We start from the raw sequence: 27,524 nt of genomic DNA on the forward strand, positions 1-27,524 counted from the left end.
GTAGTCTAAAATATCATTAAAATATGAGACTTTACCAGAACAAAAATACATCTGTTCTAATTGAAGAACTTAAACAGGGAAGAAAATTGGAGTTAAAAGAAAATAAGAGGGAAAAATAAAGTCATCTTTACTATACAAAAGGATAACTCATAAGGTTCTATATACAGTAGCTACAGGTGAACCACAATTTGGCTTAGAGCTCCCCAGAAAACAAAACAAAAAAGAGAATGACAGTAATACAGTCTTTAAGATAAAAACAAATCAATTGTTTAGGAGACGCACAGGTTTTACTGGAACTGAGACCTACGAGAATTTTCTCCCACGAGTTCTCATAAATGGTACACAATGTGATAGAGAATGCATCAGCTTTAAAAACACATGCATTGAAAATACAAGTTTTGATGATTGTTTTTGCTAGTAGAAGCCAACAGCATAGAAGCAAATTGCAATGGAGTAAAGCTAATTCTATGAAGAATCAAAATGTGGATCAAATATGTAGCTCTTTGAAAATCTCCCAGAATATAAAACTTAGATTCCTTTCTCTTTCTAGTTGGGAATACAAACTTGTTTTAACAACATCTAAAACTTCCTCTATTCCTGTAAGTAATACAAATCCATTTCAAAACCAGACTAATTATTCTTAGACCTAAGGCCACTGTTCCCTGCTAATCTCACAGACAGGTGAAGCAGACTACATGATTTATCTGAGGACCATTGTTTTCCAAATAAATGTGCTTTAAATGGCTAATCTAAGTATAGTAGATAGAACACATTCTAAAATGCTGAATTTTATGGTTGTACTTCTTATACATGGACTTAATTTTCAAAAGGTTAAAAGATTATCTACAAAATTGTTTCAGTTACGTTCAAATTTTTAATCAATACTGGTTACATTTGAAGTGCACTGCACCTATTTACAAAGACTTAAAATGATCAGTAATATAAAGTGTAAACTTAAAACGAAAATCACAGATCATTCCACATCTGTGAAATGCAGCAGTTAACTGTAATTAAATTTACAATAATCGTAAGGGATAGGAAGAACATAGAAACTGGAGGAGAAAAATAGTATTCAAGATCTGAACAACACAGCTACTGTTGTACTGAAAAAATAATTTATTAAATGAGTATAATACTGGGAATAAGATGCATTATAAAAGTAAATTCTAAATATAAACAACAGTGGTTTTCCTAATTAACAAGAGTTTTTCTTCACCCATTCAAAGTTTTAAATACAGTCTTCTGAAAGGCCAGATTTTGAAAGTGTATGGTTCACTTTAAGACAGACATGTATGTAGCACTATAATATCTGGAATTTATCATCTTGTTTTATTAGACTAAAAATGATATTGATTAATTTAAATGATTGTTCTTTTTAAACCTTTTAAAGCCTAGAATAATATTTTGAAATGAACAAGTAGACCATTTTATTATACTCTTTCGGTCTCCCTGGACAGCACACACATTTCAAATATAGTTTGTGGAAAATATTGAGATAGAGCATACCTGTCCATTTTGATGAAGACTTTAAAAAATTTTGGTACTTTGGTAAAAAGCAGTCTCCTTTTTAGATCAAAGGTTGACAACAGCCACTGTATCTATTAATCTACGTCCGTAGAATTTTAAACAACCACATCTTAATATGTACATCAAGATACTGATAAGCTTTTAGCTAGTGAAAGAAAAACACGGAGACTGTTATTCTTTCCCCAATAAGTTTCCTTCAGTTTTTAGAAAGCATACGCAGTTCAATATACCAACTGGGATTTCAAAATGCCAGCATGATTACAGTGCTTATTAACAGCAATATGCAAAACAATAGAAATATAAAATAAATAACTTCATACTATAAAAATGAAACAAGGCACTTTCAACAACTATATGCAAAGCTGAGATAAACATTGTTTTCATAACGCGGACTCAAAGACTCTAGGAGACTTCTGTAAAGAGTGAAATAGTGAAGGCACTACATAATTCTTTTTCCTAACTCCACTTACTAAAGAAATTCACCAATTAAACTTGGCACAAAAGAGTTTAATTGTCATAAAGTGCATCACTTGGCTAAATATATTAAGAAGAAAATCAGCATCAATACATTATAGCAACATATTCACATATACAGAAATAAAAATGCAATGCCAGGAGCTGACATAGGAACTTTGTAGGATATATGGCTTTTTCTCTTTTATTTTTTTGTATAACTGCCTATTTGCTTACAATCTATATTTTTTAAAGAGTATGCCTTGATTAGCAAAAAGAGGTAGTGTTCTGACAAAGGCAAACCCACTGATTCTATAGGTAGAGATTTAAGATAAAGATTATGTGGAAAATATACAAGTATAACATATAATACACTGGTACAACATTTATTATAGTATTTTGATATTAGCGAATTTGCTTTTAAAATCAAGGCTATTTTATCACTTTAGCTATGTTATTACAGCTCTTTCAAAGAGTTTTCCTTTGGTACTAGAAAGTTTTCTTCTTTTAAATAGTAACATTCCAAATAAGCAACTTTTATTTAGAGATGATAAACATGTCAACATTTAAAACTCAATTCATCTCTACCACTTATTTAAACCATTAATAAAATATATCATGTCTGAGACACAAGAAGTATATAACAGACAGCAACATGCAATTTATGTCCACTTAACTAATGTAACTGGTGATTTAAACACACACACACACACACACACACACACACACACACACACACACACACAAAGTGTGCACACCCACGTTAGTCTGGAGCAATATATTGGCAAAACAACAAAATAATTTATGCACAGTATTTAAGGATGTGGGCCTTGATGACAGAACTCCCGATTTTTTTTAGTGTGTTAAATACAAAGTTTGGCTAAAAGACAATGTAAAGCAACAGTGAATATATTTCCTATACCAATAACTTAAATTTTTCTTTATGTAAACTTTATACATGTGCAATCTTGCTGTTTTCTGTAAATGCTTCAGTCTCTTTTTTTCTTTTTAAATATCTGCCACTCTATTCTAAATTTGCAGGAACGTAAAAATGGAAGGAACCACTTGAGATGCATTAGTCGTCTTCCGCATTATATGCCACTTCTGCTACTTCTATGTCTGATGTGGAATTTTCAGGTTCACTAAAACTTGAGCATTGCTTATTATCAGCTCTGAAAAAAAAAGAGAAACACAATGAAGAGACTGGATGCATGCTATTTCACTTCACTATTACCGTAAACATTTTTTAAGCCATGTAAAGAATATTTAAATATTTAATGGAAAAATATTTAATGAAAAGGAACACTTAAATATTCAATCAGAAATTTAATATTTTAAAGTTGTCATTGCCAGATAACACCTTTGGAGATATATTTTTAACTCTTTCAGCTCTCTGAACTACCACTTTTCAATAAAAATCTAGTTTATATTTTTAACTCTTTCAACTCTCTGAACTACCACTTTTCAATAAAAATCTAGTTTATATTTTTAACTCTCTCAGCTCTCTGAACTACCACTTTTCAATAAAAATCTAGTTTGTAATGACCTTTAACCAACAGAAAATTTGTTCTCATAATTATAGCTTAACCACTATCACTAATGTATTAATGGTGACCTTGGATTTATATGTAATAAAAATTCTTTGTGTGTTCAAATATACCATCTTTCCATCATTCCTATTAGGTAGACAGGGTGGTTGCTATTACAGTGTCCCACTTTTTGCATGGAAAAGACTGACATTGAGAGAGATTAAAGTAATCTGTCAAGATTACAAAATTAATGAATTAACTGAGTCACAGCCCAGTTAATTCAGACGTATCTTCAAAATAAGTAATGAAATTTATAGGCTGGATGACAAAGATTCATTTTTAGGGACAGCCTAGAATATCTATAGTCTTCCTCTGTTTGCTCATCAGATTCATGATATAATAACACTGAGTTCATAAAAACATGCTCTACAGAGTATTATGACTGTTTCTCTCCAATTATTCAGATGATTAGGCTATAATAAACCAAACATTATATACCTAGATTCTTCATCTAAGACATCTTGATCAACCTCAAGTGCAGAGGACTCCACCTTTAGGATCTGTCCACCTTCTGTTCCTGACACGATCAGTGATTCTTCAGGTTCCAAACATAAGTTCCTAAAGGTAAAGTATAGCAACAAGTTATTTTCTATGAATAAAATAGGTATATATTTATTGTTCTGAATGCATGTAGCTTTAGTAGCCTTCAGCTGTTCTAAGTGTAGTCATATACCTAATAAACTGTTGACTCTGGGTGTCAACAGTGAAATCAGTACTTATGATTAATTTAAAATGATTTTAACATCAATTCGATATATGCTGACAAGAAGGCAAACTAGAACTTTCACATGTGAAAAGCTGGCATAAATGCCTAGAAACAAAGATACTATTTAAATAGGTTAAAATAATGTTTGTCTTGGTGAACAACTAGAGCTTTATTTTCCTGATATTTCCCGTCCTTCAAATTTTCAGGCTTCTAAATAAATAAGCAAACAACAGACAATTTTCCCAATCTACAAGGATGTACACCATGAGTCTAAGACTTTTGGAGTCAGAAATTTCCTAAATTGTAACGTACAAAGGGCATTTAGCCCAGAGTATCGAGCTGAATTAGACTGACAATGCAAGCATCACAACATACCTGATTCTGTTTTCTAGAGTGTCTATAAGAAGTTGCTTCTCACAGAGCAGTTTCTTCAGTGATTCCAACTCTTTTTGTTTTTCAAGTAGTTCTTTTTGAAAACGGTAGTTTGTCTCTTCTAAAGTTTCACAGAAAGCCTTAAAAACAAACAAACAGCAAATAAAAAACACACGCAGAAAGAGAATAACATTAATTACTTATGCATTACCTTTCTCAAGGGCATAACTGAAGAGTCAAAGAACATAGGTAACCAAAATAATGTGTATACAAACCAGATGATTTGTTCTCCACCCTCATCTTTTTAGGTCTCTGCTACCTTAGTACCTACTGGGGAACTTATAAATAAGTACTGGGGAACTTATAAATAAATACAAGTCCCTTTTCTTGAGAATTATTAAGTAGTAAGCTAGGGTGCCTGAAATGAATATGTGATATCTCTCTAGTGTATAACTGGGAAAAAAAATTACTAATAATCACTGTTTTAGCTTCTATTCTCCTTAGCCTGTTTTTGCCCAGTCCTAGATGATTATACTTTAAAGAAAAAAAATTAAAAAAAGAAAACTGTGGCTATTGATTCCATTTGTATTAGCTCAGAAGACACATCCTATAATAACGATTTCCTTCATAGTGCTTTCAATATTATTTTCCCTTGCTTCTCCTTTTACTATAATCACTCAAAGACATTCTATCCTTTATACCCAGGAAGCTAAACACTATTGAAATAGATTAAAACAAAATCATACTGCCATGAAGAATGATGTCATGAAAAAAATCTGGGTCACTTACCTTGATGAGGCTTTCAGTGTTGCTTTTAATTGTTCCTAGTTATCTATCATTATCTATCATTCCCTGTCTCCTTTGTGACTACGTTAAACCTTCACCCCTGGCAAATCCCCTACAATATGTTACTACTGGTGAGCCCAAGCCCAGCAGATGATCTTTATTCCTATACCAGAAAAAAAAAAAGTTACTCTCCCAGAATCCTAACTACATTTGCATTCCGTTCTTGTCCTCAAGAATATGTGTCTCTTCAAGTTAAGCCCAATCTCCTTTGGAAGCCTGCCCTATCCCATACACTCTCTCTTAAATTTTCAACCTTTCCCTCTCTTTTGGCCCTTAGATTTATTTAATCAAGTTGACTGAAGTTGATTCAGCAAACCTAAAAATCTCTCCACATAAAAACAAAGTCATATCCACCGGTCCCTTGATAGGAGTCTCTCTAGCTACTAACTCATCTTGTTCTTTTCAAAATAAAAAAGATTTCCAGGAAAAAAGTTTTTATCATCCAAATTTAGCTTCCTCATTCATGGCTAAAATCATTAGGAGTTTTACTCGCTTTTCTCTACTAATTATACCCAGGCAAATGCTAAGAATGACTTCTGTCAAATCCAAAGTACTGTTTTTCTCAACTTCATAGCATGTCACTACTGACTTAAAAAGTAAAAAAAAAAAAATTAATGGAATCCTCTTTTATTGTGCTCTGTGAAACTTCCTGGTTCCCCTAATTTTACAGTTACTTCTTAGATTCCTACTTGTTCTTTGCATGTGGGCATTCATCAGAGTTTTGTCCTTGATTATATATTCTCTTGCTCTATATTTCATCCTTGGGCAATTACTGTTATCACTTCAACTATAACCTATACTATTTGCTATCGACTTCCAATTTTTTTTTCTGTTCATCTCCAGCCCAGACCTTTCCTGAGTACATAGATATCATTCATATGCCTACTGGTCCCCTTCAATTGTATGTACCAATGGTAAGTCAAAATGCACTCCCAACGGTACATCTGCACTACCACCTCATCATCAAAGCCACCAGGCAAACATCTTAGATCACTGCATTTCGCTACTTTCTATGCCCCAGGTAACCCAGTCTTTTCCACCTTCCCCTTCTCCTCCTCCCCCACTGCCTCATCAACATCTCGCTATACTCATCTACTCTCTATACTCATTTCTACTGTGCAGTATAAGGCTAGGTAATGTGATCACTGAAAGAGAAGAGTGCAGAAGCAAACCCTTCCTTTCATGTTCATCTGACTTTTGATAAAGGTGCCAATACAATTCAACACAGGGTACTGACACATTTTAGTATCTATAGAAACTTAAGGTCCTCACTTCACACCTTATACAAAATTAGCTCAGTATGGATGTAAGAGTTAAAACTATAAAACTTCTAGAAAAAAAAGTAGGAGAAAATCCTGGTGGCCCTGTGTTAGGCAAAGAGTTCTTATGATACAATACCAAAAGCATAAGCCATAAAGGATATGATAAAATGACCTTCATTATAATTAAAAACATTAGCACTTCAAAAGATACCATTAAGAAGGTAAAAAGACACATACAATGAGAAAATATTTGCAAATCATATATTTGATAAAGGACCTGTATTCAAAATAATGAATTCTTACAAATCAATAAGACAAACAACCCAACTAAAAAAATAAGCCAAAGGCTCAAACAGACAATTCATCAAAGAAAACATACAAATGGCAAAAAAGCACATGAAAAAGCGATTAACATAAAAATCATTACGGATATACAAATTAAAACTATAATGAAATACCATATCACACCTACAAGAATGGCCATAATCCAACAGACAGATAATATCAAATGTTTGTGAGGACATGGAGAAACTAGAACTCTCATACACTACTTGTGGGAATGTAAAATGGCATAGCCACTTGGGAAAACTCTTTGTAAGTCTCTTAAAAAAGTTAAACATAATTTACCATATAACTAAACATTCTACTCTTAGGGATCAACCCAAGAGAGATGAAAACATATGTCCACAAAAAACCTTCTCTGAAATTGTTCATAGCAGCATTATTCATAATAACACAAAACTGGAAACAATCCAAATATCCCTCAGCTGTTGACTGGATAAACAAAATGTGGTATATGTGCGCAACAGAAAACCATTCAATAATAAAAGTAATGAAATACTGAGAGAGACTATAACATGGATGATGCTCAAAAACATTATGCTAAGTGAACAAAACTAGATGAAAAGATTATATATACTGTATACTATTGCATATTGTATATATTATGCATATACAATATTATGCATATTGTATATATGAGATTATATATATATAGGCACACATATACACTTATATGCACATTATATATACACACACACAGTATGATTCTATTTATATGAAATATCCAGAAAAGACACATTTGCAGAGACTGAGAGCAGATCAGTAGTTGTCTGGGCCTGGGAGTGTGGAATGGCTGCAAAATGGCTTGTAGAATTTTTTTTGAGGTGATGGAATTTTCTAAAACTGGATTATGGTAATGGAGACACAACTCTACAAATTTACTAAAAAGTTATTAAATTGTACATATACAATGGAATAGCAAATAGCAAATTTTATGGATGAAAGTTTTACTTCAATAAAGCTGTTTAAAAAAAAGTTATGGCATTCCTCTAACACAAAGAACTGACTCAGTTTAACTGAAAACATTACAAATCTACCAATTAAATCTGTTCCATTTAAACACTATTAAACATTTGGAAGAAAAACTTGCATAAATCCTAGCTAATCTATTATTACCAAATCTGTCTGTGAATCTAGCCAATTGCTTCAAGAAGTAGGCTACTTTAACACGTCAAGTAGTGTAATTTGAGTAGCCTTAAGCTTGAGCTGAATTGATAATAAGACAATAACTTCTACTTCTGAAGATTAGTTTTTTAATTTGATTTTAACTGTAGGTTCTTTACTTTGATACTTAGATGGAAGAAAACTCAGCATGCAAATGTTACTTTTAAATGTAAAATAAATTTACAAGTAATGTTCTTTTTTCTGAAACGGTATAAATAAAGAGAATAAATGTAGAATTTAATTTTAGGGCTTCGTAGACTATAGGACATGTACGAATTTTTATTTTTTCACTGAATTATGTTCATGTATTTCAATGAAAGAAAGCTTTGACTCAAACATTAAAAGCTTTCTGTGCAAAACTACCATAGTCCGAAATTATAACTTTGCTGTTTGCTGTTCCATTCAAGAAACAATGTAGTTATTGTACGGTATTATTTGTTCCTCTTTTCATGTGATATATAATACAGCACTTACCCTGCTTTCTTCTAGGCTATCAAATGGACCTGGTGGATCATCCAGACAAAGAAATTCTCTCACTGCAAGGCTTTCAAAGGAAAAAAAAAAAATTAGCTGGGATACAAATAAGTTTACAAAAGAAAGCAAGATAGCAGCAAGCAAAAGTTACTCTGAAGCTAGCTATAGTGTTTTAAGCAAGTTGGTTCTGCTGATAAATGAAAATAAGCAAGATGGCGTATGCGTTTTCACACAAGTAACAAAATACAAATATAAAATCTATAGAAGATACTAAGATTTTAGGTTATTTCTATGATCTTATGAACATAAAAAGATTGTGAATTTATGTTACATAAAAACTACACGACATAAAACATAAATCAGAAATGGTACAGGAAACCAACGTAAATGGTGAAAAGACAGTATTATTTTCAAAGAAATATTAATTTGAACTAGTCTAAAAACGTCATTATCTTTTTATGAAGAAATACAAGTTCTAATTCATACTTCATTTGTTTCTTCTTCAGGAGATGATTCTAAAGTAACTGAAGTATTTACTATGAAACAAGTTAAAGATTTTTCTTACAATCATGTTTATTATATTAATTCACTTAAATGTTTTCCCTAGAGAATTCAAGAGAAAGAATTCTGATCCTCCCATTTCTGAATTACCATAAAGTTCAAAATAATGAAATAATATGATATTGTTATACTCATACTTTTCAATTACCAGAAACAGGTTAAGAAGGTAGAAACCTGAACTTCCTTGTTACAAAATACTCCTCTTTCTAAAAAGTAATCTTGGATTGAGGGACAGCTCTATATGTATGTTAAAACAAAAATGTGGAGACTTAAAGGATGATGATGAAGGGGGTGGTGATAAAGAGATAAACGGGATCTTTAGTAAAATCATTCCAAAGGAAAAAATGAAATAGAGAAGTGGTGTTAAGAAAGTAATCCAGAAGATCCCAAAAATAGAAAAAAGAGGAGCAAGTTTCTGGATTATAAAATCTTGATAATATAGATAATAAAAAACCATACACTGAGATATGGTTTTAAACTGAGATAAAACTTGAGTATTCATAATCATGAAATAACAGAGATGGAAGGGATCGTAAATGTGATCTAGTTGAACTATCCATAGCATGCTGCTTATATTATCCCTTTTATATGTTCAGCCAAGAATATGTCTAAACACCTCCAGAAATAGGGACCACAACTGTCTCTTAAAATAAACCATCAAAATAAACCATCCTAAGTTTGAATAACACAGAAAACTAGAAAATTATTTCTTCACTGAGCTGGATTTTTCTCCCTGAAGCTTCTATTCCTGAGTCTTAGTTTGGCTTTCTGGGGCCCTTCCAGGTAAGTCTAAGTCTTCTTTCACATGATAACCCTAAAAATATGTCAAGAATATTATGTTTACTCTAACCTTATACCTCTAGCAAGCAATGCTAACACACTAACATTTCCTTTTCTTTTTTCATGTAACAAAATTTAGTGAGTACTTAAAGCCTATATGGTCTTCTGCATTCATGGAGCCAACATTTTTTCCAGTTTTACTGAATATAATTGACAATTAAAAATTATATATATTTAAGTTATATAACTTGACTCGATATATACATACATTATGAAATATGAAGTACAATCAAACTACTTAACATATCTATCACCTCACATGGTTACCATTTCTAACATTTTCAAAGTACATTACACACACAGGGTTTTCACATACCCTACTTTACTCAATTTCCACAACAATCATGTGAGGTGAGGATAGGCATTATACCTCCATTGTACAAGTGATAATAAAGTTCAGAGAGGTAAAATGACCCACCCAAGGTCATTAGTGCAAGTGGTAGAGCTAGACCTTAAATCTGTCTTCTGAGTATAAATATGTGCCTTTTTCTACCTTTAAACTCTTTTCTCTTATGTTTTGGTTCATTTGGATTCTTTCCCCTTGCTGACCACTTCTTTCTGACCACATTCAATTTCTCTGTATCTTTCGTTAATCAAAGTCTCTAGAATACTGCAGTTGGTCTAACAGTATAGAGAAGAACAGGACCACCACACGTTCTTTTGGTTTAGATATTATACTTTCTATCCACCCACTATGTATATCGGAAAACTATTAGGCAGAATGAGGCACAAGAAATAAACTGATCTTGGGATTGACAGGCCAAAAGTTTGGATGGGGGCTTCCCTGGTGGCGCAGTGGTTGAGAGTCCGCCTGCCGACGCAGGGGACACGGGTTCGTGCCCCGGTCTGGGAAGATCCCACATGCCGTGGAGCGGCTAGGCCCGTGAGCCATGGCCGCTGAGCCTGTGCATCCGGAGCCTGTGCTCCACAACGGGAGAGGCCACAGCAGTGAGACACCCGCGTACAGCAATTAAAAAAAAAAAAAAAAAAAAAGTTTGGATGAAACGCTGAGAGAACAGCCTTTAAGGATGAAAAGGAAAGTGCTAAGAAGTTTATGGAAGAGTCTTTTTAATACTTTCAGTGTATGACAACTTAATGTGTGACATTATTTCTTATAAGTTTATACTCAGATTTCCTCATTCTTTAGTAACATTTTTATGTTCACCATTACTCTAATTATTGGAATGCTACTGCTAGGAAAGAAAAAGGGGGTAAAGGGATATATGTATTTCTTTTTATACCTTTGGTTTAAAGCAGAAATTCAGCCCAAGATCCACAGTGATGTTGACAATGTACCTAGTTGTAGGAAATTTTTTTTAGAGTAGTTATTCCATTTCATTCTCCTTCCCTAAAAATCTTTATGATTTATGGCTCACTAGAGTTCTACGCAAATGAAATCCAATGGATTCTCTAAATTTTTTTTCACTACAGTTCCAAGGTCATATTCCATGCTCTATTTTGTTTAATCTGTAGCATAAGAGTGAAATTTAAAACTGGCACTACAACTGTGATTGACAAAACACTTTTTTCAGGGGTTCAATACATTTCTTCTGTTTCAATAGGACTCAGTTGATGGAGGAAGAAAGTTAATACTCTTAAACTCTTTTCCCATCCAAGGAAAGGGACACACAAGAATGTCTGGCAGATGGTAGTGTTTGAGAAAAGAATTTCTTTCTCAAAAATTCAGGTACCTTTTCTCCCCCTGTAGAAAAGGAAGCCATTACCCCTTCTTGCGAATCACTGACTAGAGAACTTTATTTAGATTTGATAAATATTTGACTGCCTATGTGTGCCACGGCTCTGCTCAGTGATTTCTTATATATTATCAATGTATAATTTATAAACAAATCAAGTAAATTCAAATAAAGTATAAGTACCAAAAAGTCTATATTATTAAATGGTCTATGGATTAAATAGAAGTCAATTTAAAAAAATATTATTTATTTACTTGTTCACTGATAGGTTCAATACAACCCCCAATCTCTCTTCTGTATTTGATCTTTAATACTTTTGTTTCCATTTGACCATGATAATGAAGGTAAGAAAAACATCAGAATTAGGAGAGAAACCTATCTAAGAGAAAATCCAACAATCTGGAATTGAAAGGTATGGAAAGACTATCTTTCTGTTTATCACGTAGAGTAACTTCTTAGTGTGGTTGGGAAATCTCTATTTTAAAATTGTGATCAGTTGACTTAACTTGCCTGAATATAAGGAAACCAGAGATGGTACCCTTCAGCATTGTTTTCATCAGAGCAAATTTGCCTTATATCTTAAACTCTTCCTTTGAGTCTCTTGAAAAAGTCTCCTTTAGAAGAGTTTTACTGTAATTTTCAAACTTCTTAAAAAACTATTTCATCCAGTGAATCTTCACCTTTTACTTCATAATATACCTTCCTTTTTTTCTTTCATGGGTATGTATTTGTTTACATTCCACAATTTTTTTAAAAAGACCAGTAATTTAATAGCTAAATGAGCTCTTTATCTCAAAATTTATATTAAAAAAAGCTAAAACTAATGCTTACAATTCATTAAAAGGTCTATAAAGAACTAAGTAAAAAAAGTACTAAAAATACTAGATAGTTCTTCTGTCAAAACCAAATTAAGCACAAAAAGTCACTGCATGAAAATATTAATTGAGGGATTTCAGATAGAAATTTCAGTTACTATTTCTCTTCAGTATTCTCTACCAGTAAAAAGAAAATAACAAAAATATGACATTAAATACAACCCCGAGGATAGGGACTCAGGGATCAAGGTTGGTGACAGTGAGGGTCATGGTGAGGGAGATGGGCTGCTGGGTGTGAAGCTGAAGGGCTCACATTTACCCTCCTGTGCTGGATATGCAGGCAAGGCTGTTATATTTTGGTTATCTCTCACCTAGTTACTTTTAGTCCACTTGTGTCCCTACATTCAGTTTTATTCCTTCTAATACAAAAATACTTCAAAAGCAAACGTTTTATGTCCAACTCAGCTTGAAACCCATCTATGCCTCCTCTAACAAGAGGGAACAAAGCCAAGGTCTTGGCGTTGGCATAAAGCACCTGTGTACATTCAAGCTTTTACTGCCTTTCTTATTTGACACTTCAGCAATAGTACTTCCTCATGCCTATCATGTTGTTTCATGCTTGCTGCTATCACCCTGGCCCATCCTTCCCACTTCAGCTGGCTGACTCAGACTTCACATTCATGACTTAGCTCATCTATTATCTCCTCATAGAATCTTCTCTGACTAAATCCCCCTCCCCTACACTCTACTCGGTTCAGGACTCTTATATGCATTACTACACTACCTTGAAGAGATCCCTTTCATAGGACTTACTACACTGTATTATTAGTATTTTCTGTTTACCAAGCAGTCTGCTTCAACAAAAAGTAGATGACAAGTTCCAGGGCCGTACAGAATCTGAATAAATTAGCATAGCATAGAATAAGTATTCAAAAAATAATGAATTTATTTGTAAGAGCTATGCTAATTGCTCTTAAAAAATTAATGAAACTATTAAGAGCGTCAGAATAAATTTCTATCCACTGTTGTAGATAAATAATACAGCACACTCCCAAATTTGAGATGGAATTTAGTTTTTAATAGATATGCCTACTTTGACGAGGGACTAAGCTTAGGACAGCAACATGTAAGACCAAAAGTCTTAAGAGTTAAAAGAAGGTTAGAATCTGGCTGTTTCTGATGGTACTCCTTCAAGATTTATAAAGAAGCACAATGAAAGGAATAGCATATGAGAAACTTAGAGCTGAAAGTGGATTTTTAGAGAACATTTAGTCCAATTACTTCATTTTCTAATCGGAAACACTAATTAAAATCAGTTAAGTAGGGCTTCCCTGGTGGCGCAGTGGTTAAGAATCCACCTGCCAATGCAGGGGACACGGGTTCGAGACCTGGTCCGGGAAGATCCCACATGCCACGGAGCAACTAAGCCCATGCACCACAACTACTGAGCCTGTGCTCTAGACCTGCAAGTCACAACTACTGAAGTTGGGGCACTTAGAGCCCGTGCTCCACAACAAGACAAGCCACAGCAATGAGAAGCCCGTGCACCGCAACGAAGAGTAGCCTCTGCTCACCGCAGCTAGAGAAAGCCCGCACGCAGCAACGAAGCCGAAAGTAAATAAATAAAATAAATTAATATATAAAAAATAAATGCATACGTTTAAAAAAATCAGTTAAGTAATTGCCTAAAATTATTTCACTACTAAGCCCAGAAAACTGAATTTTGCATAAGGTCTTTAAGACCTAATTTAATTAGTTAAGAGTTTACGTGGGGCTTCCCTGGTGGCGCAGTGGTTGAGAGTCCGCCTGCCGATGCAGGGGACACGGGTTCGTGCCCCAGTCCGGGAAGGTCCCACATGCCATGGAGCGGCTGGGCCCGTGAGCCGTGGCTGCTAAGCCTGCGCGTCCGGAGCCTGTGCTCCGCAAAGGGAGAGGCCACAACAGTGAGAGGACCGCGTACCGCAAAAAAAAAAAAAAAAAGTTTACGTGTATCTGAATACAAAATATTTGCTTTATTACATTAAAAAAGCTGTCCATAACTGAAGGTCCACCAAACTAATATTTTGTGGTAAAAATCATGCAACCAACCTTAGCAATAATGTGTTCATTCTCATGAGCTGTCATTATATAAACTATTGCATATGTAACTGAATTCTTTTATAAAAATACTAACCCAACCTCTCTTGACAGTATCTTCACATATAAAAACAACTTACACATTAATAAAATTTCCTGTGAGATGTGAAAATGTATAAAAAATAGCTTCTTTACATATTTTTGTTCAAAAATTATAGATTTATTGAATTTTACAACTAGAAGAGACTTAAGAAGTCATCTAATCCAATATATCCCACGTAAATAATTCCTTCTTTAATACCACTGATAGTTATCTAGCCTAGTCTCTTCAAATATTGATGCTTAAGGTAAACTCACTTTCTCAAAAGGCAGAACATTTTTATACCAGACAGCTTGAAATGACATGTAGCTCTTTTTTCTCTGAGCTGATGGGGGCTTCCTCTAACTGTTCACTTATTCCTAGTTCTACACGTTAGTCTTGCTATTCAAAATGAGGTCCCTAGGCCAGCAGCATCAGCATCACTTAGAAACCTGTTAGAAATGCAGAATCTCCACTCCAGACCTTGCTAATTCAGGACGTGCATTTGAACGAGACGCACACTATAGCTGGAGAAGCACCACTTTAAAGCTAAATATCATTTGATTCTTTTCCCCATCACAATCTTTCAAAGACGTGAAGATGGTTATCATGTCCTTCCAAGTACTTTTTTTTCCAAGGGGTAAATTCTCATTTCTTTCAATTGTTTCCTCATGTAAATGTATGGATACTATATATTACAATATATATTTTTTAAACCATGAACTGCTGTTAATCCAGATCTATCTGCACTTTTTTTCTTTTAACAGATGTAGAATTTAGAACACTGAATTTTGGCATGGAACTCCTTATAGATGAATGCTAATATAAGGAAAAATATGTAATTTTAACCCTTGTATTTTAAAGAATTAAGAAGAAAAATGTGGTAAATCAGGATATATGTGTAGTAATTCTGAAAACAGAGAATAGTAAGGGTGGGTGCTGATTAAATGATGTAATTATTTCAAAGTAACACAAACCAGAATAAAACAATAAATAGCTAAATTTTAACTATAACAGATTATGCAATATGAGAACATCCCCCTCTATCCATCTTTACACATGCTTCACCTTGACAAGCTGAGTTACATGCTGTTTCGGGTATAGGACTTGGCCTGCTTGTTTCTGCATTTTCACATAATATTCCCTCTCATTTGGAAAGTCCTTCCTTACTTTCTCTTTGTCGGTTCAAATAGCACTCAGTCTTTAAAACCCAGCTCAAATATCACCCTCTAGGAAGCCTCCTCTAATTCTCCCAGTCAAAAGTTCCCTCTCTTCCTCTTCTGAAAGACATCAAGCTCTATCCATTATAGTTCTTTTGGGTGTGTCTTCTTCCTATTCAGTTTTCTTGAATAAAGGATTAGCATCTAACGCACCTTTGTGTAGCTGTAATACCTTACATATAGTAAGACCTAAATAAACATTTTTCAAACAAACAAAAACCAATAATAAATCCTTTATCATAAAAATATTAACATTTTTATCTGTTTTCTTACTTTGTATTCTCCAAATGCATCTGAAAATAACATTCTCTTAAAACATTTAAACCAACAATTCTTAACATCCCTTCAGTTCTTATTTCACTTCTGTTTTGTTATAGTTAGAGAAGTTGTAATATTAAGAGCTGCCAGTTGTGTACTGGCAAGCTCTTAGCCCACATGAAGGTTAACAAATAACTGTGTCATGAGCTGCTAAGGAATCAAAACAGAAAGTGAAAGAACTGTAGAAAGAATTAATATCAGATAATTACTTGGCCATATAAAGATAGTAATTTTCTATGCTGCCGTTCCAACTGTGACAGGATGCTAACAGGTATACCAATAGGTAAGGTAAACTCACTGATATTTTAAGTAGTGATTCTTAAATATGTAGTTTCATGTTTTTATAAAGAAGTATTGGGATTTTGTCTTTATCCTTTCCTCCCTTATAAGAATTCATAAGTGGCTGTTTGACAACCTCAGACTTTCTGGATATTTTCTAATTATTTGTCCTCCCACCCATAATCTTAATCTATTGTTCAAGGTTCTCAAACCCCACTCCCTACTTCAGTATTGCTTGATTCACTGCAAACAGGACTGATCTTCCCCTTCTCTGAATTCCTTTTACTTTTACAATCTGTATCATGCCAAGTAGGACTTCATAAACTCCATTATTTTGTTCAAACAGAAGCTTAATTTCTTCAAATGAATTAAGTCCAGTAAGTATATCCTCAGCTTCCTTTTTACCCTTCTTAGTATGACAAAGGGCAAATGCTTAGGATACAGATTAATAACTTTTCCCTCTGCCAAGTCATGTTTTAAACAGTAATTTATTAAGAAACTGCTTAAACTGTGAAATAAAAAATGCTACTCATCACTCGCAAATAATATAGTACCCTAGAACAAACAAGGTATACAAACCTTATTTAGAGTTCTCTTTAAGTTACCTTACTTGTATTCCTTAAATGTCTGAGATATATGACAAAAATAAGTAAGCAAGTAAATGTGAGGCACAATAGGTTTTCATGCAACACTTTTTAGAACTTTTAATATTCTAGGAATGTCAAATGAAACCTTTCTCCAACTTACTTGACCAAGGGATCTTTCTGTCCCTGAAACACCTATCTATAAATTGAACATGATTATCACTGTTCTAAGGACTGCAGTTTTAGAAACAGGATCTTGAATGTTTACCATACAGATACAGATCTATTAACAATAATTAAAAAAAAAAGATACATCTCAACTAAGATACACTTTTAATGTTTAAAAAAATCAAGAAATCACAAGATGAGTTCATCAACGTGGTTCATACTATTTAATATTTCATTGAATAGAAAGAGTATAGTCATTTATAGAATAAATTTGATTTTAATTTACCATATTTGCAATACAGAGACATAAAGGTTTACTGAATAAGGAATAAGAGAAAGGGGATATGATGTTTTGACTTCTTAGCTGTAAAAGTCTTCTTTTATGGTATGGTATAAAATATATTTTCTTCAAAGGCTTTCTCTATGATTTTAGATATTGTTGGTTTCTATTCCTGCTTTGTGTATCTGAATTAACACTAACCTTTTTTTTTTTCTTTGGAGAAATGTAAAAAATTATAGAAAAGTAGGGAGCATCCACCTTCCCACCATCTAGGCTGGAACACACAGTTGCTAAGTTTTGTCATATTTGTTTCAGTCTCTTTTTCTTATAAATAGTACAACAGCAAATATCAACAGCTCTGCCATTCATTCAACAAGTACTTATCGAGCATGGACTCTGTGTTGCATTGTGCTAAGCACTGCACACTGAATGGTGGGTAAACCAGCCACATGACCTACTACTATGCATGCACCTTACAGCCTGGTAGGAGAACACAATCAAATAATCACAGAAATAGTTACAAACTGAGATGTTGTATAAGTAAAGTACAAAGCAGCCTTTCTCAGCTGGGATTCCATGACAGGATTAAACCCTGCTGACAATGATGTGAGTGACTATTTTCTCATTCTCTTAAGACTGGTACATAGCTAGTAGCATCCTAGAAGTATGTAATGAGAAGTTAATTCATTACATGCAATGGGTGTCTTAGGGCATTAGGAGCTGACTTTCAGAACCAGAAGAGAAGATACTTTGAGAAAGACCTGACCTAGTTTTTGGTGGTGGTGGTAGGTGAGGGGTTGGTCCAGAGAGCCAGTTACCTAAAAGTCTCTGTTGAAACGTGACTTTTAGGCCAGGGCTGGGGGAGCAAGGGTAGTAGTGTGAAATGTTGCCTTTCTAGGGAATAGCATATTGAAAGGTCCTAAGGGACAAAGGAGCAGGCGACTTCGAAAAATTACAAGACCAAGATGGCTGATGTACAGAGAATGGGGGCAGGGAGGAATAACAAAACATGAAGTTGGAAAGACAAGCAGATGGTCAGGGACCAGAAAGGATGACTTAAACTGCATTACAAAAGATCACTGTGGCTCCAATGGGCTATAGAAATAAAAGTCGATGAGGAAGATAAGTGATGGGAAAGGAGTAACTAAAGTGAGAGAAAACTGCTAGACTAGGTGGCGATGGCAGGAATGGAGAAAAGTAGAGAGATTCGAGGAGTGTTTAAAGTATAAAGGCAGGGATGTGTCCAGATGACTTGTGGGTTTTAGGTAGAGGATGATGCTGAATACTGGGGGAAAGGTCAGAGAGTAAGCACTGAAGTCTTTCCTAGGTTTGAGGTTTGTCTGAAGGAGATGTCAAGGAGGCAACTGCAGATGTGAATCTGGAGATGAGAAAGGGGTCTGGCTTATAGTTCCTTTATTAGAGGAAAGTGAGGGGGGATGGGCAGAGATCTTAAGCAGTCACTAAGCTTAGCACACATTAAGAAGCAAGATGTAAAAGCAAATTGGAAAAGAAGAAGTAAAACTGTCACTGTTTGCAGATGATATGATACTATACATAAAGAATCCTAAAGATGCTACCAGAAAACTACTAGAGCTAATCGATGAATTTGGTAAAGTTGCAGGATACAAAATTAATGTACAGAAATCTCTTGCATTTCTATACACTAATGATGAAAAATCTGAAAGAAATTATGGAAACACTCCCATTTACCATTGCAACAAAAAGAATAAAATACCTAAGAATAAACCTACCTAGGGAGACAAAAGACAATTTTCTGTATGCAGAAAATTATAAGACACTGCTGAAAGAAATTAAAGATGATACAAACAGAGGGAGAGATATACCATGTTCTTGGACTGGAAGAATCAATATTGTGAAAATGACTATACTACCCAAAGCAATCTACAGACTCAATGCAATCTCTATCAAATTACCAATGGCATTTTTTACAGAACTAGAACAAAAAATCTTAAAATTTGTATGGAGACCCAAAAGACCCCGAACAGCCAAAGCAGTCTTGAGGGAAAAAAATGGAGCTGGAGGAATCAGACTTCCTGATTTCAGACTATATTACAAAGCTACAGTAATCAAGACAATATGGTACTGGCACAAAAACAGAAATAGATCAATGGAACAGGATAGAAAGCCCAGAGATAAACCCACGCACCTATGATCAACTAATCTGTGACAAAGGAGGCAAGGATATACAATGGAGAAAAGACAGTCTCTTCAAAAAGTGGTGCTGGGGGCTTCCCTGGTGGTGCAGTGTTTGAGAGTCTGCCCGCCGATGCAGGGGACGCGGGTTCGTGCCCCGGTCCAGGAAGATCCCACATGCTGTGGAGCGGCTGGGCCTGTGAGCCATGGCCGTTGAGCCTCCGCGTCCGGAGACTGTGCTCCGCAACGGGAGAGGCCACGACAGTGAGAGGCCCGTGTATCGCAAAAAAAAAAAAAAAAAAAGTGATGCTGGGAAAATTGGACAGCTACATGTAAGAGAATGAAATCAGAACACTCCCTAACACCATACACAAAAATAAACTCAAAATGGATTAGAGACCTAAATGTAAGACCAGACACTATAAAACTCTTAGAGGAAAACACAGGAAGAACACTCTTTGACATAAATCACACCAATATCTTTTTTGACCCACCTCCTAGAGTAATGGAAATAAAAACAAAAATAAACAAATGGGACCTAATGAAACTTCAAAGCTTTTGCACAGCCAAGGAAACCATAAACAAGACGAAAAAACAACCCACAGAATGGGAGAAAATATTTGCAAATGAATCAACAGACAAAGGATTAATCTTCAAAATATATAAACAGCTCATGCAGCTCAAAATTAAGAAAAACAAACAACCCAATCAAAAAATGGGCAGAAGACCTAAATAGACATTTCTCCAAAGAAAACATACAGATGGCCAAGAGGCACACGAAAAGCTGCTCAACATCACTAATTATTAGAGAAATGCAAAACAAAACTACAGTGAGGTATCACCTCAGACCAGTTAGAATGGGCATCATCAGAAAATCTACAAAAAACAAAAGCTGGAGAGGGTGTGGAGAAAAGGGAACCCTCCTGCACTGTTGGTGGGAATGTAAACTGATACAGACACTACGGAGAAGAGTATGGAGGTTCCTTAAAAATCTAAAAATAGAATTACCATATGACCCAGCAATCCCACTACTGGGCATATACCCAGAGAAAACCATAATTCAAAAAGACACATGCACCCCAATGTTCATTGCAGCACTATTTACAATAGCCAGGACATGGAAGCAACCTAAATGATCATTGACAGATGAATGGATAAAGAAGATGTGGTTCATATATACAATGGAATATTACTCAGCCATAAAAAGGAACAAAATTGGGTCATTTGTAGAGATATGGATGGATCCAGAGACTGTCATACAGAGTGAAATAAGTCAGAAAGAGAAAAACAAATATCGAATATTAATGCATATATGTGGAACCTAGAAAAATGGTACTGATGAAACGGTTTGCAGGGCAGAAATAGACACAGATGTAGAGAACAAATGTAGGGACACCAAGGGGGAAACTGGCGGGGGGCGGGTGGTGGTAGTGGGATGAATTGGGAGATTGAGATTGACATGTATACACTAATAGGTATAAAATGGGTAACTAATAAGAACCTGCTGTATAAAAAAATAAAATTAAATTTAAAAAAAAAAGAAGCAAGATGTATATGCATAGTACATGTGTAATATATGGGGATATACATAAAAGAAAGACTAAGAAAAAAGGGTGAAAAAAGTAAGGGCAGTTTTCTTATTTGTTTTCCATTCTTATGTGAAAAATTGCTAAAGATAGTTAAAGACACAGGTGTCCATAGAATATGCTATTGCTTCTTTATAAATGCTCTGTAATTTTTTTCAAAATGGTTCTAATTTATCTGATAATGTAAGTTCCAAAATTAAATACCCAGATGATATTAAATCATATAGCAATTTTCTTGTAAATATATTCAGATACAAAAACCCCATATAGGTTCTTTCTTTCCCTTTATAATGATTTCTGGTATTTTCACTTTACCCTCTGTATAAATTAACCTGACTTCACAATTTTCATATTTTTGCATTACTTTGGAGACATATAAATATTATCATCAAAATTATATGGTGTTATTTAACTAAAAATCTACCAGTATGTGAGCCACTCTGTTTAAATTATTACTAAAATTCTAAAATCAAGTTTATAGCTGGGTGGTTTGAATATATGGCACACTGAATTTTCAACTTTGCTGACTTTTTGGAGGTGTTACTATAAATCAAACACCAAATAATGTCCTTGCTGAAAAAAGGCAAGAAAATTACAGTTAGTGCTTTAATAGAGATAAACACGCCTACCTTATATTTCTGTGCTTGAATATATATGGTCCTAGATTTATTCTTTAATTTAAACCAATTATTGGAATGCATTTATAATCTGTTATTTAATTTGTTACATACCAGTTAGCAATGTCCTTGTGAGCTACTAAATTTTGAAGAAATGCTTGTAATCCTAATTGTCTATCTTCTAAAAAGTCGGCATTGTAATTATCTTTAAACCAGCGTTTTGGTGGAAGTGCTAATCGAAAGCCTGGAAACATCTCTTTTAACTGAAAAAGAAGAAAAAAGAAGATACAATGTTCAACTAAATTATATGAATTCTACAACATCTATCCTGTTGACTATGTGAAACTATTCACATAACAAGCTTACAATAAAAGAATTAAATTCAGCTATGCTTTTTATGCCTTGGTTGTTTTATTTCTTGATTTCTACCAGTTGTGTATGCATAGGAGTTACAGTTGCTCCCTGTCCCTGCTAACACGTGGCACTGCCTGTCTTTTTAATGTCAGCCATTCCAGTGGGTGTGTAGTAGTATTTCATTGTGGCTTTAATTTACATTCCTCTCTTGACAAATGGTGTTAAGTATCTTCTCACGTGCTTGGATCTGCATATCTTCTTTGGTGAATTATCTATTTAAATCTTCTGAACCCTCTGCTTTAAAAAAACTGGGTTACTTGTCTTTTAAGTTGTCAGAGTTCTTTATATACTCTAGATAGAAGACCTCTGTCAGATAGATGTATGACAAATATATTCTCCCAGACTGTGGCTTGATTTTTCATGTTAACCGTCTTAACAGAGCACATTTAAAAAAATTTAATGTTACCTAATTCATCCACTTCTCTTTTATGGTTTATGTTTTTTTAGATACTATCTAAGAAATCGTTGCTCACTCCAAGGTTACAAAAATTTTCTTCCCCGTTTTTTCCTAAGATGTTTATAGTCTTAGCTTTTACATTTTGGCTTATGATCAATTTTGCATATTTGGCTTAAATTTTACTTTCTTAGGAAAGACTTTTCCACCTTTTAAGCTAGGTTAGATTTCCCTTTATACACTCTGATCAAGTGACTATAACTGGATAACAAGTTACCTCAAAACTCAGTGGTGTAAAATAACCATTTATTAGGCCACGGACTCTGTGGGCTGGTAACTCGTACAGGGAATGGTGAGGATGGGTTGTTTTGTCACAATGAGTTAGAACCTCAGCTGGAAACTTGAAGCTGGGAACTGGAAGCCACTGAAGTTCGTTCCCACATATTTATACTGGATCATGCTGCTTGTTGGCTGAGACATTAGCTGGGGCTGTCAGTCACAAGCCTAACATGGCCTCTCCATGTATCTTGGACTTTCTCACAGCATAAAGTCTGGGTTTCAAAGGGGAGCATCCCAAGAGAGAAAGCCAGGATGAAGCTGTATGCTTCTTATGATCTAGCCTCATCATTCTACAGCATCAGTTCCACTGTCCTCTATTGGTTAGATCAGTCACAAGCTCACCCACGTTCAAGGGGGAGAGGAAACAGATTCTACTTCTTGACAGTCAGCGGCGAGATTCTGGAAGAGCATATGGGACTGAGAGTATTGCTGCATACATTTTTAGAAAAGACAATCTGCCACACATTCTCAAATCATTAATTTGTTTTTTAAATGACATTTATCACGATGTAAATTAAGTAACGTTTATTTAATTTGGGACTCTTCTACCAGACCAGTCTTCTAAACCTTGGTTGCACATTGGAATCACCCAAGGAACTTTGAGTAAGAACTCATAATACAGACACTTTGTGAGGGCTCTATTGTAGAACAGCTCCCTCTTTTCTGAGGATAATTAATGAGGATCTTGTATTAATGACTGTGTCCTATCTCTGATATATTTGCATTTAATTAGTTGGGATATGGCCTGGGCATTGTAATTTTAAAAAGTTTTCCGGGGAAGTCCAAAGTACAGCTAAGACTTAGAATCATTTTACATTGCAATGACTGTCTTATTCATAGTTGCACCCCCAATGTTTAGTATAATGCCTGCTACATTACAAGCAGCCAACAATCTATGTTCAATAAATGAATGAGATGAAATCATGTACTGTTCAAATTTCTATACTTATATATAAGACAAAATATCACAATGTAAGAGAAAAGACTAGCAAAAGAGAAAATTCACAGGGTAAAATGCGAAATAAAAATATAAAACAAAAATTCTGTCTATATTTCTATCCTGAAAACCCTGATTTGATTTCAAGATGTAAACAGATAATTTTGGCCTTGGAGTCTGGTCGTTTACTGTGTATGCAATGCAAGTAATAAAAGCCATAAGGAGAAAATAAAAATAGTCTTTTTTATTAATTTCAAGCTTTAAAATTTAAATGTCACATATGTCCACATGCATGGTTAGGTTTTTTTCCCCTAAAAAAATAATCCTCAGAAAAGAGTGAGTTGTTCCACAATTGAGCCCTCACAAAGTGTTTATATTATGAGTGCTTACTCAATAACTTTATTTTGAACAAAGGACAATTTGGGAACTATACATTAGCTTGAAATAACTTTAGTAAAGGCTAGGTTTTTTTTTTTTTTTTGCGGTACGTGGGCCTCTCACTGTTGTGGCCTCTCCAGTTGCAGAGCACAGGCTCTGGACGCGCAGGCTCAGCGGCCATGGCTCACGGGCCCAGCCGCTCCACGGCATGTGGGATCTTCCCAGACCGGGGCACGAACCCATGTCCCCTGCATCGGCAGGCGGACTCTCAACCACTGCGCCACCAGGGAAGCCCAAGGCTAGTTTTTATATTTCATTAAATTAAACATTAATAGATTTCCTGTGAAATGACATCATAATAGGCATTTGATGTTTCCATAAAAAGCCTTTAAAAAAGTAATGCACAGAATTTTTGGATTAAGTTGGAGAACTGAGTACACTCATCTAATTCTCTCTTTCTGCAGCCCTGCTAAAACTACAGTAAAGAGGAAAAAAAAAAAAACATAAAACAACATACTGGAAACCAAAAAGTAGAGAGGAGAGTAGCAATTGACTCAGGAGAGTGAAGAAAACCCAAAGTGCAGAAAAATTTATACCAGGTTTATACTTACAGAGACCTCAAATTGCTCACAAACTGGCAGCACAAGGCCGGAGATTGGAAAACACTTCTCTGGAGAGTCTGATCAATCCGACAGGAAAGACGTTAAGATCCTGACATCAGAAGTTCTCCAACACAGCCCACCTTCCCCATTACACAGTGAGTCTTAAAGTCAACATAAGCCTCACCCATGGAGTAAGAGATTCCAATCAGCTTTTAGTATCCAACTTTTAATCATGACTAGACAACCAGAAAGAATTACTACACACTATCACTTAACATGGAAGACAAAGACAAACAGAAAAAAAGTAACTCAGAGAACACAAACAACACAAGGAGAAAAAAACCATAAAATAATAAAAATACAAATAAAAACAATCACTAATAAACTCAATGGATTAAGATACTACATTCAAGAAATAAAAATAAAATGACCAAAAACAGGGACATTCAGAGAACAAAAAGGTTGTTTTAGAAAGAAATAAGGAAATCTCCTTCAAAATAGCAAAAAAAGAAAAAGGTACTAAAGAAAGGGGAGGAAAAGATCTGGAACCAGCCCAAATGCCTGTTTTACAAGAAAGGTTACAGAAAGAGGGAACTGACAACACGGAAGGGAGGAATTCATTAATAAAGCAGTTCAAAATCATTTTTCTGATCTGAACCACATGCCCACAGAGTGTACAAGATAATAGAAGAAAAGAACTTTACAAAAAGTCACTGTGAAATTTCAGATTAATTACACAGAGAAGATTCAACAGACTTCCAAAGAAGAAAAAAACAGGTGACATACAAATGATCAGGAGCAAGAATAGCTTTGGGCTTCTCAAGGGTAATACTCAACACTAAAAGCGAGATGAAAATAGCTTAATGTCTTCAAAATTCTGGAAAAAAAAATTCCAATCTATAATTCTATACCTAGTCCACATTTCAATCAAGTATGAAAACTGCATGAGAATATTTAGAGACATGTGGGGTCTGAAAGACGTCACTTCCCATGTAATCTTCCTCAAGAAGCTACTAGGGGATTAGTTCTACTAAAAGGAAAGAGTAATTCAAGAAAGAAGACATGAGATAAAGGAAATAAAGTCCAACAAAAGAAAAAAGTGAAAAAAATCCCCAGAAAGACAGTAAAAGGCGAACTTAGGACACTACTTATGAACTGCCTGATGTCAATCAGTTCAGGACAGTTCAGGACAGTGTGACCCAAGAGACAGACATGTTGAGGATTACCACTGAATTTCTTTTTAATGAGAGGATCAAATACTTGGCTGAGCTTAGCCCAGATTTTCATATGAGCTTGGCTTGACAGTGAGCTGATAATGGTTCTGCTCCCTGCCTATGCTCTGCTGTGTGGAACCAACTGAGAATAATCATTTTACCTCACAGAAATACTCAGCTTTGACCTACTCTGCAACCTGGAAGTAGAAAATAGCGAGCTTTTAAGTAAAATATAGAGAAAACCCTACTCTCATGGCCATATTTCTGCAAATTATTCATCACCAGCCTGCCCTACAACCCTGCCAGATGCCTCAACTCTGAAAAGCTCTATGTGTTCCAGATCTTGCTCATGACTTTGCCCTCTGACTTTCCCAGAAGAGGCTCTTAAAAACTCCTAGAGAAGCTGAAGCCAGATTATAACCCAGGAGATTAAAAAAAGAGGAATAAAAAAAAGACTAGCGTTCTATAGAAAATTTTCTTCCTAAACAGTGTTATTTTAACTATGTTAAATAATTTTCATATTGTCAATTGACTATTTTTTTCCTCCTAGTATAGATAAATGGAAAACATAAACTCTTCAACGTTAGAATCAGATCTATATAGTTTCTATATAATACCAAATTCCTAGCACAGTGCTGAACTCTCATTTCACAAATACTTCATGATTGGTTTTATAAAATGAAAGATCCTAAGATGTTACTTTATTTTTAACAATTACAGAAATAATAACTACCATTTAAACTGTGTGGCTGCTGGTGCTTGACACACATTTTTGATTCTTGCCAGTAAAATCAGGTGATGGGTGGAGCTCTTTCTGGTACCTAGAAGACTGACACAGACACTTATCAATTTTAAGTGCCCAACTCAGAGTATCAAGGAGATATTTACTAGATTTAAATTAAACTTCTACTAACATCTTTCTTCAAAAGCTTAAGAGCTATCTAAATCTCAGCTTGCCTAAGATGAATATTTTGGCAATAAAGATGAATCTAGAGAGACCAAGGGACGTAAACACTAAATAATAGTTGAGTCCTGAAAAGAAAAATAAGAAGTCATAAAGGATGAAATAGCTCAAAATTGAAACTATTAGAAACTGTATGAACAAAAATTATAACAATTTCATAAGAAAGCTAAGAATTCCACTTTAGTATCTGGTAACCTCATGAATTACTTTGGTCTTCTTGTTTATTTAATCATTAAAAAAAATAAACAGAAGTAAAGAATTACAGGTTTTAAAATC

The 27,524-nt window shown here is 34.6% G+C and overlaps 1 protein-coding gene across 3 annotated transcripts in view; it reads right to left on the minus strand.

Moving 5' to 3' along the window:
* Nucleotides 1–894: 894 nt before the first annotated feature.
* SNX16 (sorting nexin 16) overlaps nucleotides 895–27,524 on the minus strand; it is a 36,562-nt gene continuing 9,932 nt past the window's right edge. For all 3 annotated transcript variants that reach the window (XM_059994830.1, XM_059994827.1, XM_059994828.1), the window contains 5 exons: nucleotides 22,121–22,269; nucleotides 8,736–8,805; nucleotides 4,651–4,787; nucleotides 4,008–4,127; nucleotides 895–3,152 (listed from right to left, as the gene is read on the minus strand). In XM_059994830.1, the coding sequence (XP_059850813.1) occupies nucleotides 3,056–3,152; nucleotides 4,008–4,127; nucleotides 4,651–4,787; nucleotides 8,736–8,805; nucleotides 22,121–22,269 (573 nt within the window). In that variant the 3' untranslated portion in view covers nucleotides 895–3,055. The remainder of the gene's footprint in view (nucleotides 3,153–4,007; nucleotides 4,128–4,650; nucleotides 4,788–8,735; nucleotides 8,806–22,120; nucleotides 22,270–27,524) is intronic.

The sequence above is a fragment of the Delphinus delphis genome, chromosome 17, assembly GCF_949987515.2.
Source record: "Delphinus delphis chromosome 17, mDelDel1.2, whole genome shotgun sequence".
NCBI classification, from domain to species: Eukaryota; Metazoa; Chordata; class Mammalia; order Artiodactyla; family Delphinidae; genus Delphinus; species Delphinus delphis.